The sequence below is a fragment of the Hirundo rustica genome, assembly GCF_015227805.2.
Source record: "Hirundo rustica isolate bHirRus1 chromosome 38 unlocalized genomic scaffold, bHirRus1.pri.v3 SUPER_38_unloc_2, whole genome shotgun sequence".
Lineage (NCBI taxonomy): Eukaryota > Metazoa > Chordata > Aves > Passeriformes > Hirundinidae > Hirundo > Hirundo rustica.
Window position 1 is genome coordinate 38,194 of NW_026690195.1, and position 12,425 is coordinate 50,618.

Here is a 12,425-nt window from a genome sequence, read left to right on the forward strand (position 1 = left end):
CAGCTCCAGCGGGGGGGGAGCACCCTGGGGGGGCAGGGGGGTCACGGGGGGCCAGGGGGTCTGAAGGGGTCGGGGTGAGCTGGGGAGGGGTCTGGGGGATCCTGGAGGGGGGGTCACAGGGTCGGGAAGGGCTGAGGCCCCCAAACCCCTCCCCCAGCCCCGAATACTGCCTGGGGGGGCAGTGGGGCCCCCCCTCCCCCACTCACCTTGGGGATGGGTGGGGCCCCAGGGGGGGCGGGGCCGGGGGGGCCCCAGCGCAGGCGCAGCACCGGCTGGGCAGGGGCGGAGCCATCAGCCAGTAGGGCGGGGAAATGCAGAACCTGAGGGTGGAGCCAGGGATGGGCAGGGTGGCCACACCCAAACAGGCCCCACCCCTTTGTGTGAGACACGCCTGTACACGGCCACACCCAGTCAGGACCCACCCCTTTGTGTGAGACACACCGCTACACAGCCACACCCAAACAAGCCCCACCCCTTTGTGTGAGACACGCCCCTCCACAGCCACACCCAGACAGGACACACCCCTTTGTGTGAGCCCCACCCCATCCATCACCACACCCATTTCCCACCTTCCTGCTGGCCACACCCAAGCCCTCAGGCTCCACCCCCTGGTTGTGTTCCAGAGCCAGGCCACACCCCCACCATCCACGCCCACCTCCAGGCTGCGCTCACAAGCCCCGCCTCTCTTTAGGCTCCTCCCTCCCCAAGACCCACCCACCCCACCACACCCGCCCCAGCCCCAGGCACGCCCCGGCCACGCCCACCTGTATCCGGGGGGGCGTGGCCCCCGGCAGCTCCTCCAGCAGCTCCAGGCGGGCGAGCGAGAGCCCCCCCCGGGGCCCCCCTGGCTCCAGCCCCAGCTGCGCCCCCCCCACGACGAGCCTGGGGTGGGGCCAGAGCAGGGCGGGGTTAGGGTGGGGTCAGGGTGGGGTCAGGGTGGGGTCAGGGTGTGGTCAGAACAAGGCGGGGTCAGGGTGGGGCCAGGGTGTGGTCAGAACAAGGTGGGGTCAGAGCTGGGTGGGGTCAGGGTGTGGTCAGAAGCAGGCGGAGTCAGAGCAGGGTGGGGTCAGGGCGGGGTCAGGGTGTGGTCAGAACAAGGTGGGGTCAGACCGGGTTGGGGCCATGTGACTAAGGGGTCACAAGGGGAGGGGTCTTGGAAGAAAACGGGGACAAATGTTGGGACAAGAGGGGGGCACTGGGGGACACTGGGGGGGGCGGCCATACCTGAGGTGGGGGAAGGGCAGGGTGCGCTCCCAGGCTGGGTGGGTGTGTCCGTCGCAGAGCTCCGCCCACAGGCGCTGGTGGGCGGGGCTGGGGGCCCCCCCTTGCTCGGGCAGCACCGCAGTCACCATCCCCAGCGTCACCTGCAGCCGCAGCCCCCCCCGCCATGGGGGGCCCCGGCCTGGGAATGGCGCCTGAGACCCCAGGGGGGCCCCGGGGACCCGCCCGGCCCCCCCAGCAGCGGGGACCGCCCGCGCCGGGGCCCCCCCGCACTCACCTGGGGGCGCGGAGCTGTGGGGCGAGGGGCAGCGGTGCTGGGGGCTGACCTTGGGGGAAGAGGGGTGCAGGGGGTGGGGTCAGACACCGGCATTCCCCCCCAGCTTTTCCCCCCAGGATAAGCCCCCAACTCCACTTCCAGGATCCCCCGATAAATCCCAAAAATCCTGCCCAGACCCCAATAACCCCCCCGAGCCCCCCCTAAACAAACCCCCAGTTCCCCTTTCAGGACCACCCAAATCCCCCCCAAAATTCTCCCACCAAACCCCGAATAAGCCCCGCCCCCCCCAAATCCTCCCTCAAGACCCCCCAAAAACCCCGAATATTCCCTCAGCACCCCCCACCCCCCCCGACCCCCCAAACTCACGGCAGGGCTGGGGGGGGGGCTGCCTGCAGGGGCGTCCCCAGGGGGGGTTGCGCTGTCTCCCCCTCCCAAGGACCCCGTCATGGAGTAGAACAGCTCTGGGGGGGAAAAGAGGTGAGGACCCCCCCCCAAAATCCCTCTCAAACGCCACCAATGCCCCCACAGACCCTTCCCAAACCCGCCCCAAACCCCCAAACCCCTGCCGCCATCCAGTGCCCCCCCTGAGCCCACCCAGACCCCCCCAATGCCCCCTCCAACGCCTCCCCCCACCCCCCCTAGCTCACAATTCCTCCCCAGCCCCCTCAAACACCCCCTGGACCCCCCCAAGCACCCAAATTCCACCCTGGAACCCTCCCATCCCCCTCCCATAACCGCCGAGGCCCCCCCCCCGGTCCCCCCGCCCCCCTCACCGCTGTCGGGGTCCCCCCCGGGGGGGCTCGGGGGGTCGCCCCCCCCCCGCAGGCACCGGCTCAGCTCCCGCTCGATCAGCGCCAGGTCCTCGGGGCCCAGGGGGCGGCTGCGACCCCCGGGGGGAGGTTCTGGGGGGGCGCGGCCGGTCAGAGCCCCTCGAGGGACCCGGGTGAACCCCAAACACCCCCAAACCACCCCCCCCAAGAACTCAGGAGTTTGGGGAGACCCCAGACCCCTCCATGAGGGACCGGGGGGGCCAAAAATTCCCCCAACCCCCCTCCCCAAAGGCCCACCCCCCCCCCCCCGAGGGTTTGGGGCATCGCCCCAGAGGTAGGGGGGTCAGAGTAGTTGGGGGGGACTCACCGGGGGGGTCCAGGGCCCCCAGCAGCCCCCGCAGGGTCCCCAGCAGGGGTGGGGCCAGCAGCAGGTGCAGGGCCCCCACCTTCCCCTCCAGCTCCACCTGGGGACGGTGGGAACAAGACCCCCAAAATGACACCCCAAAAACACCCAAAGTCCCAGAAAACAAGATCCCGAAAACCCCGAAAACGCCCAAAAATGAAAACTGCCCAGAACCCCTGAAAACCCCAAAAATTACACCCAAAAATCCCCCAAAACCCCAAATCCCTGAAAATGACACCCCAGAAAACCCAAAAACCTTCAAATGCCTGAAAATGACACCCCAAAAAAACCGAAGTCCCAGAAAATTAGAACCCAAAAGCCCCCAAATCCCTGGAAATGAGTCCCCAAACCCCCTGAAATGCCCAAACCCGAACCCCCGGCCCCCCCGGCCCCACCGCAGGTCCAGGCAGCGCCGGGTTCTGCTTCAGGCGCAGCCACAGCTCCGAGGGGCCCGGCAGGAGCCCCCCCAGCACCGGGGGGGACACGGGGACCTGCGGGGACACCGGGGGACACTGAGGGGACACTGGGGGACAGTGACGCCGGTGATGTACAGATGACGCAAGCGACACACAGGTAAAACAAGAACGACACAGTGACGCAGGTGATGTGCAGGTGACACACTGACACAGTGACACAGTGACACAGTGACACACGCTGACACACGGGTGACACCGGGACAGCCCCAGCTGTACCTGTGCCCAGGCTGGGGGCAGCTCCTGCCACAGCAGCCGCAGGTCCCACAGCCGCAGCCCCTTGTGCAGCACGGCGGGGGGGCCACCCCCGGGAGCACCCCCGGAGTCCTCGTACTCCACCCTGGGGACAGGGACACCTGAGACACCTGGGACACACCTGGGACCCCCCCAGACATCCCTCATCCCCCCTGCCCCTCACCTGGGCAGGTGCAGCTCCAGGGCCCCCCCCGGGCCCCCCCCAGGCTGCGGGGGCAGCTCCACCCTGAGCTCGGCATCCTCCAGCAGCACCTGCAGCCGGCGGAGCACTGCGGGGACACGGGGGGACACGGAGGGACACGGGGGGACACCGGGGGAGGGGTCAGCTGCGGCCTCCACACCCCTGAACAAGGACCCCTCCCCCCGAGTCACCTCCCCCGGGGACGCGCGGGTCCCCCCACCGCCCCCCCTGTCCCCCCCTGTCCCCTCGCTGTCACCTGTGTCAATGGTCAGCGCCAGCGCCTCCAGCCCCTCCAGCGGGGGCGGCTCCGGGGGGGGGTCACGGCCCTGCTGCGACCCTCCCGGAGGGGGCGACCCCGGGACCGGAGACCCCGGCTGGCCTGCGGGGACACGGTGGGGTCACCGGGGGGATCAGGGGACACGGGGGGGGTGACAGGGGACACCGGGGGGGGTCAGGGCCACTCACGGGGTCGCAGCACGAGCCGCAGGTGGCTGAGCCGCAGCCGCACGGGCTCCGTCCCCAGCGCCGCCCAGGGCACGGTGACAGCGACAGCCCCGAGAGCGCCCTCGCGCAGCTCCAGGGGCGCCCCCGCCCCCGCCAGCAGCTCGTCCACGGCCTGGGGGGGTGAGGGGTCAGCGACCCCCGCAAGGGCCCAAAACCACCCCAAATCAGCCCCGAAATCACCCAAAATCAGCCCCGCAATCAGCCGAAATCAGCCCGAGATGAGCCCCGAAATCAGCCCGAAAATCACCCAAAATCAGCCCCGCAATCAGCCCCGGACCCGCGGGATCTCAAATCCCGCAAAACCCTTCACAACCCAGCGGTGTCCCCGTGCCCCGCGATCCCCTCCTGTCTCTCCGTGTCCCCTCGTGTCCCGCTCTCCCCTCGTGTCCCGCTCTCCCCCCGCGTTCCCGGTGTCTCCGCTGACCCTCGTGCCCCGTGATCCCCTCCTGTCCCCCCGTATCCCCCGCGTCCCCAGGTGTCCCCCGAGTCCCGCTAACCGCCGCCCGCAGCCGCAGCTCCCGCACGGTCCCGGTGCCTCCCCGCAGGTCCAGCCCGAGCTGCTCGAGCCGCAGCGGCTCCTCCAGGAAGGGCCCGAGCCAGCGCTGCAGCGCGTACCGGGCGGCGCGGGCCTTGAGCGCCTCGGGCCAGCCCCGCGCCCAGCGCGGCATCGCCGCCCGGGCACCGGCACCGGCACGGGCACCGGCAGCGGCGCCGGCAGCGGGATCGGCACCGCGATCGGCGCCGCGGTCGGCACCGGGGTGAGCAGCGGCCCCGCGATCGCCGCGATCGGCGCCGCGATCGGCGCCGGGATCGGCACCGGGATCGGCACCGGGATCGGCGCCGGCACCGCCGGGACACACGGGCGCCACCGCTCCCGGCTCCGCCCACACACTTCCGCTCCGAACCGCGGCTCCCATTGGCTGTCGCGGGTTTGATTGACGGCCAGCTCTGTCAGTCAGCGGGCGCGGAGCCCTACCGGCCAACGGGAACGTCGCAAGCAGCGTGCGCGTGCGCTCTGGCCAATCGGAGTCCGCGGAGCGCGGAGAGGGGTGGAGCCAGGGGATGGGGATGGAGGGGCCGCCGCCGGAAGTGACGCAGCGGAGGGTCCCGAAAACGGGAAGAGCCCGGGCTGGGGCGAACTGGGGGAGGGGCGGGGCCGGGACCGGTTCGGGGGCACACGGCGGGGGCAGGATTTGGGCTCCGGGGACACCTGGGGGGCTCTGGGGAGGGACCCTAACCCGTCCGCACCCCCCGAGGTCTCCTCGGGGGCGATTTCGGGGCTCAGTAAAGGAATTCTGGGGGCGGTAACCCCTGAGCGCGTCCCTTGAACCCTCGAGAGGCCCAAGACTCCAAGAGCCCCTCGTGCTGCTTCCTTTAATGGCGCTGCGGGGACCCGGGAGGGCCCGGGGTGGGGCGGGGGTCCGTACCAGAGGGGGTCACTCTGGGGTCAGTACCGGGGTCACTGTGGGGTCACTCCAGGGTCAGTACCGGCCCAGCCGGCACATGTCGCACCTGCAGGACCCGGCTGACACGGTCCGGAGCCGCCGCGTCCCCCCTGGGCAGCGCAGGGTCACCTGCACCTGGGGGGGAGGGTGGGGTTAGGGGTGGACACGCCCTGGACATGCCTGAGCATGCCCCACCCACAGCTGAACATGCCCCACCCACACCCAGACATGCCCTGCCACACCCTCATAGGCCACACCCACGCCTGGACACACCCTGCCACACCCTCATAGGCCACACCCACACCTGTGCACACCCTGCCACACCCTCATAGGGCACACCCACACCTGGGAATACCCTGCCACACCCTCATAGGGCACACCCATACCTGGGCACACCCTGCTGCACCCTCATAGGCCACACCCACACTTTGATATGCCCTGTAACACCCTCATATGCCATGCCCACACCAGTGTGGTACCACCCACTCTACCCAAGCCTCACCCACAGCCTCAGATCCCTGCCCCGCCCCTCCATGCCCCGCCCAATCTGCTATAGCCACGCCTACTCCCGCCCACCCTGGTCACGTGCTCCATGGTGCAGCAGCGCGCCTCGGCCAGCAGGGGGCGGCCTCCGGCGTCCAGCAGTGCGCGGGGGGCGGGGCCGGCGCGGGACTCGCAGTGCCCCGCGCATGCGCCCAGAGACGTCACGTCCCTCGTGCGGCACCGCCCCGCCCCCCGCGGGAGGGGCACCGGCACCCCTGCGGAACGGGGAGGGGTTAAAAGGGGCGGGGCAACGGGGAAAGGGGCGGAGTCTCAAGTACTTGGGGTGGGGGGAGCATCCCCGTCCCGGGGGACTCCAGAGGGGTTCGGGGGCGTCCCGTGGGGCGGGAGGGATCCCAGCCGAGGGTCCCGGGGATTTCAGGGCTCGCGGGGGTGGTAGGGGTCACCGGGGGGGCAGGAGGAATCCTGGGGGAGGTGTCCCGGTGCGAGGGTGTCCCACGGGAGCCGGGGGTCCCGTGGGTATGGGTGACCCCGGAGTTGGCGGGTGGTCCGGGGATCTCGGGGGGTTCCGGGGGTGCCCCCGGCTCTTACAGCGGAGGCGGCAGTCGGGACCGGGGGTGTCGGGCGTGGCCGGGGGCAGCGCCGGGAGCAGCAGCAGCAGGAAGACGGTCCGGGCGGCCATGGCGGGGGCACGGGCGGATCTGGGACCCCCTTGGGAACCCCCGGGACCCCCAATCTGCCCCCCCCACCAGGAACACCCCCCCCCTCCCAGCCTCGGCTCCGCCCCCGCCCCGCCCTGCGCTCCTCCGGGCCGCCAGGCGGCGCCTAGCGCCGCTGCCGAGCACCCGGAAGCGGCGGCGGGACCGGGAGTGCGCGGGCCAATGGGCGCGGGAGGGCGTGGCTTGGGACGGAGCCGGCCCGTGGCGGTGCCGGAGGGGGCGTGGCCAGGGCGCGCGCGGCCGCCATGGGGCTGCTAACGATCCTGAAGAAGATGCGCGAGAAGGAGCGCGAGCTGCGGCTTCTCGTGCTGTGGGCGGGGCTGAGGGGGCGGGGCTGAGGGGCGGGACTGAGGGGCGGGCGGGGCGGGGCCGGGGCCCGGGCGGGGGGGGCCGCGGGGGGGGGGGTGGAGGATGGAGGGGCACGTGGTGGGGGTGGGGCATGAGGAGTGGAGCTTGGCAAGGCGGGGCCTGGCCAGGGGAGGGGCTCATGAGGATGGGCGGGGCTTGTGAGGGTGGGGCTAGTGGGGGGGGCCTAGGAGGGGTGTGGGCAGTGTGGGTGTGGTCATCGGGGTGTGATCAGTGGGGGCAGGGTCAATGGAGTGGGGTCAGTGGGGTGTGCTCAATGGGGTGTGGTCACTGAGGTGGGTGCGGTCAGTGGGTGTGGTCAGTGGGGTGGGGTCGGTGGGTGGGGTATATGGGCGTGGTCAGTGGGGTGGGACCAAGGGCAGCACAGGGTGGGGCTGTGAAAGGGGCGTGTCCATGTGTGGGCGTGTCCTGAGGCCCCGTCCCTCGCAGGGGATTGGACAACGCCGGGAAGACGACGCTGCTGAAGCGGCTGAACGGGGAGGACGTGGGGGGCACCTCCCCCACCCTGGGCTTCAACATCAAAACCCTGGAGCACCGCGGGTGCGGGGGAGGGGCGGGGCGGGGGGCGGGGCCAGGGGGGAGGGGAGGGGTCACGGGCGGGGGGACGGACCACCGTCCGACCCACGTGACCCCGCGCGTGCCCTGCTGACCCCCGACCCCACACTAACCACGCTGACCCTTGACCCCACGGTGACCCCCCAGGTTCCAGCTGCACGTGTGGGACGTGGGCGGGCAGAGCTCGCTCCGCTCCTACTGGCGCAACTACTTTGAGAGCACGGACGGGCTGGTGTGGGTGGTGGACAGCAGCGACCGCCAGCGCCTGCGGCTGTGCGCCCGCGAGCTGCGCGCCCTGCTGCGCGAGGAGGTGACACGGGGACACGGGACGGGACATGGGGACGGGGGACACGGGGACATGGGGACGGGGGACATGGGGACATGGGGACATGGGACAGGGGACATGGGGACACGGGGACATGGGGACATGGGGATGGGGGACATGGGGACAGGGGACGTGGGGACAGGGGGACACGGGGTCATGGGACACAGGACAAGGGGGACACGGGACAGGGGACATGGGGACATGGGATTGGGGGACAGGGATACGGGGACATGGGGACACAGGACAGGGGGACAGGGGACACGGGGACAGAGGGGACACGGGGACAGGGGTGGTGGCCCTGGGGGGTGGCTGGGGGTGACACGGCCGCTGTCCCCACAGCGCCTGGCCGGGGCCACCCTGCTTGTGTTCGCCAACAAACAGGACCTGCCCGGGGCGCTGCCGGCCGGGGACATCCGGGAGGTACTGAACCGGGACCCCAAAACCCCCCCGGAGCTGTCACCGGGATCCCAACACAGGGGCATACCCCCGCCCCCCCCAAAATCATGGGAACCCCCCCCAAAATGAGGGACCACCTCCAATCCCTCCATCTCCTGTGCTCCAACCCCCGGAGGTGAACCCCGGCTCCCCCTGGATGGGGGGGTGTTCCCAATACCCCCTGACCCCCCGTGACCCCCCCATGACCCCCGTGACCCCTCGGTGCCCTCAGGCCCTGGAGCTGGACTCCATCCGCAGCCACCGCTGGCGCATCCAGGGCTGCTCGGCCTTCACCGGCCGTGACCTCCTGCCCGGCCTGGACTGGCTGCTGGACGACATCGGAGCGCGCCTGTGCCCCCCAGACTGACCCCTGACCCCGGAGAGACCCCGGAGTCACCCCCCCCATCATTCCGGGCTCCGGGAGCCCCCCCGTTCAATGGGGGGGTCCTGCCCCTGCTCCCCCCAGCTGGGTTTGGGGGTTTGGGGGTCCTGGCCCCCCCCGGTGCCAATAAAACCGTGGTCACAGGAAATGTGGGGGTGTTCTGTGTGTAGGGGGGGGACACCCCAAAATGGGGCTGGGGTCCCCGGGGGCAGTGTTGGGGCGCTCAGAACGACGGAGCCTCGCGGGGGGGGTCTCAATCCTTTATTGGGGAGGTGGGGGGGATTTGGGGGTGCTCAGGACAGAGGCCCCGCCCCCCCCGGGGGGTCCCTGAAGGCAGGGGGGGGCAGCAGCGGCCCCTCCCCCCCCTCCTCATCCTCATCCTCGGCCCTGCCCCACGCGGCCACCTGGCGGGGGAGGGGACACGGGGGGGTCACGCGGGGGGGTCACACCCCCACGGCCACATCCCGGGGGTGTCACCGCCCTGTGACCCCAAGGTCACCTCCCAAACCCCCCCCCCCCCCCCCCCCCGTTGTCCCCTCCTCACCGTGTCCCTCGGGGGCGTCCCCAGGACCCTCTGCAGCACCTCGGCCACGTGGCGGCTCAGGGCGGCCCTTTCCAGCGCCATGGCCTGCGCCTGCGGCACCCCAAAACAGCTGGGATCACCCCGAAATCAGCACCGGGACCCCCCCCAAAACAGCCCCGGGAGCCACCAACTCCCCCGGGAATGTCACCACAGTCCCCAAAACCCCCCAGCCCACCCCAAAAACCAACCCCGGGACCCCCGGCAATGTCACAGGGCCCCCCCAAAGCTCCCCCCGGCACCCCCGCGCCCCTCACCAGCCCCCGCAGCCGCTCCTCCAGCAGCAGATTGAGGCGCTGGGAATTGGCGTAATCGTCCTGGAGCCTGCGGAGCAAACTGGGAGCACTGGGGGGAACTGGGAGCCGGACTGCGAGCCCCACTGGGAGCACTGGGATGACCCCAGCTGGGACCACCCGTTCCCTCCTCCTGTGTCCACCCCTCACCTGTCCCCTCTCACCTGTCCATCCGCTCCCGCAGCGCGTCCAGCTCCGCCCGCGCCGGCGGAGGTCTGGGGGGAAGGGAGGATGTGAGACCCCGAAAAGGAGCCCACAACCCCCCAAAACTGACCCCAAAACTGACCCCAAAACTGACCCCAAAACTGGGCCTAACACTGCCCCCGGACCCCGCACTCACCCCCTCGCTCCCCTGGCGCCTCTGGCCTCCGCCGGCTCCTGTGGGGACAGCGCTGTCACCCCCACAGGTGACACAGCTGTGTCCCCAAGCCCCCCCAAAAGGAGCCCCCAGGTGTGTCCCTACCTGTCCCCCCACCTCCTCCTGCTCCTCCTCCTCCTCCTCCTCCTGCTCTTCTTCCTCCACCTCCTCCATCTCCTCCTCCTCCTCGTCCCGCTCCGCGCCGGGGGTGCCCCCCGAGCCCGGCCGCCCCCGGGGGTCGCGGGGGGGCCACCCCAGCGCGCGGAGCTCGGCGGGGCTCAGCACGCTCCGGGTCAGCTCGTCCAGGAACCGCGAGAAGCGGGGTCCCCCCCGCCGCCCCCCCAGCGCCTCCAGCGAGCGCCAGCGCCGGGGGGACCCGGCCCGCGCCCCCCGCGCCCCCAGCCCCTCCTGGCTCCGGCTCTGCTCTCGCCGCAGCCCCCGCGACCCCCGGGGGGGCTCCCCGAGGGTCCCCGCGCCGTTGCTGGGGGGGCGCGGGCGGCTCGGGCCCCCCCGGGGGGCGGGGGGCGGCGGCGGGGGGGGCTCCCGGGGGCTCAGCCCCTCGTGGCTGCGGCTCAGCCCCCGCCGCAGACCCCGCGACCCCCGGGGGGGCTCCTCGGGGGTCCCCGCGCCCTCCCCCGACCCCGCGGGGGGGTCCCCGGGGCCGCGGCGCCTCCCTCGCCCCCGCCGGGGCGCGGGGGGCTCGGGGGCGGCCCCGGGGGTCACCGCGGGGGGGTCCCGGGGGTTCAGCCCCTCGTGGCTCCGGCTCAGTCCCCGCCGCAGCCGCGACCCCCGCGCCCCGAGGGAGGGGTCCCCGAAGCCCCGGGGGTCCCCGCGGCGCCCCTCGCCCCCCCCCGAGGAGGAGGAGGAGGAGGAGCAGCAGGAGGCGGGGGAGGGCGACGCGGAGGACGAGGGGGGGTCCGGTGGGGGCCCCGGGGGGGTGAAGAAGCGCTCGAGGAGCTGCAGCTTCCCCGGGGGCACCGGCGCCCCCCGGGACCCCCCCGCGCCCCCCCCCGGCCCGCGGGCCCCGGCGGGGGGGGCGGGGCGGGGGCGGGGACCCACGCGGGGCCCTCCCGCTCATCCCGGACCCCGGGACCCCCGGGACCCCCCCGGGAAACCCCCGGGAACCCCCCCGGGAACCCCCCCGGGAACCCCCCCGGGAACCCCCCCGGGAACCCCGCGCCGCCCCCGCCCGGATCCGGCTCCGGATCTTACTCCAGTCTCTGGCCCTGCTCCGGTTCGGGTCTAATCCAGCGCCGGGGTTTGGTCCGAGCCCGGCCCGGTTCCGGTCCCGGATCCGGCTCCGGATCCGGTCACTAATCCAGTTCCAGGCTTTGATCCGCGCCCGGTCCGGTCCGGTTCGGGCGAGATCCGGTTCCGGTCCCTGCTCCGGATCCGGTTCCGATCCAGTCCCAGGCTTTGAACCGGTTCGGGTCTAAACCAGCTCCGGGGGTGGATCCAGCTCCTGCTCCAGATCCAGTTCGGGTTGTCCCGACGTCCAGTCCCGCCCCGGTGCCGGTACCGGATCCGGTCCGGTCCGGTTCGGTCCCGATCCGGTGCCGGCTCTTTATAGCGGCCCAAGTGCATCACCGGATCACGTGACCGCCCCCCCCCCCCGTCCCCATCCCACGGTACTGGGAGCACTGGGATAGGACTGGGACACTGGAATGGGACTGGGAATGGACTGGGACACTGGGATGACACTGGGATGGCACTGGGAATGGACTGGGACACTGGGATGGCACTGGGAATTGACTGGGAATGGACTGGGGACACTGGGATGGCACTGGGATGGCACTGGAAATGGACTGGGACACTGGGATGGCACTGGGAATTGACTGGGAATGGACTGGGGACACTGGGATGGCACTGGGAATGGACTGGGGACACTGGGATGGCACTGGGATGGCACTGGGAATGGACTGGGGACACTGGGATGGCTCTGAGGACACTGGGATCAGTGTGCTGCTGTCCCTGTGCTGGTCATACTGGTCCTACGGGTGACTGTACTGGTGTCACCGCTGTCCCTGCTGTGCCTGTACTGGTTATACTGGTCACGGTAGCGTGTGTACTGGTCATTGTGGTTATACTGGTGTTTGTATTGGTGCTTGTACTGGTCATACTGGTGTCTGTACTGGTGCCACCGCTGTCCCTTCACCCCCCCGGCCCCAGCTGGGCCAAGGGCGCCGAGGTCGCTCCCAGTCGATGACTGGGCCAGTTCCCAGTCTAAACTGGGCCGGTTCCGGTCGATAACTGGGAGGGTCCCGGCGCAGCCCGGGGGCCTTTCCATGAGGCACCAGCAGCGGGGGGGCGCCGGGCGGGGCCATTCGGGGGTCCCGGGGGGGATTTGGGGGTCCCGGGGGGGGGTGGGATCCATTTGGAGGC

The 12,425-nt window shown here is 71.5% G+C and overlaps 3 protein-coding genes across 3 annotated transcripts; 1 reads left to right on the top strand and 2 right to left on the bottom strand.

Moving 5' to 3' along the window:
• Positions 1 to 41: 41 nt before the first annotated feature.
• LOC131378781 (autophagy-related protein 2 homolog A-like) lies at positions 42 to 4,752 on the bottom strand. Its single transcript, XM_058424297.1, has 14 exons — positions 4,582 to 4,752; positions 4,046 to 4,196; positions 3,837 to 3,959; positions 3,563 to 3,668; positions 3,364 to 3,484; positions 3,067 to 3,162; positions 2,636 to 2,732; positions 2,272 to 2,400; positions 1,865 to 1,959; positions 1,499 to 1,547; positions 1,225 to 1,402; positions 765 to 882; positions 207 to 320; positions 42 to 101 (listed from the first exon to the last, which is right to left on the bottom strand). The coding sequence occupies exons 1-14, from the start codon at positions 4,750 to 4,752 to the stop codon at positions 42 to 44; spliced, it is 1,608 nt and encodes a 535-aa protein (XP_058280280.1).
• Positions 4,753 to 5,565: 813 nt separating this feature from the next.
• GPHA2 (glycoprotein hormone subunit alpha 2) lies at positions 5,566 to 6,712 on the bottom strand. The gene is made up of 3 exons (XM_040053836.1): positions 6,622 to 6,712; positions 6,106 to 6,287; positions 5,566 to 5,664 (listed from the first exon to the last, which is right to left on the bottom strand). Exons 1-3 carry the CDS (start codon positions 6,710 to 6,712, stop codon positions 5,566 to 5,568), a joined length of 372 nt encoding a protein of 123 aa, XP_039909770.1.
• Positions 6,713 to 6,951: 239 nt separating this feature from the next.
• Positions 6,952 to 8,960, top strand: ARL2 (ADP ribosylation factor like GTPase 2). The gene is made up of 5 exons (XM_040053845.2): positions 6,952 to 7,059; positions 7,545 to 7,655; positions 7,818 to 7,980; positions 8,335 to 8,415; positions 8,663 to 8,960. The coding sequence occupies exons 1-5, from the start codon at positions 6,995 to 6,997 to the stop codon at positions 8,795 to 8,797; spliced, it is 555 nt and encodes a 184-aa protein (XP_039909779.1). The 5' UTR covers positions 6,952 to 6,994; the 3' UTR covers positions 8,798 to 8,960.
• Positions 8,961 to 12,425: the final 3,465 nt, after the last annotated feature.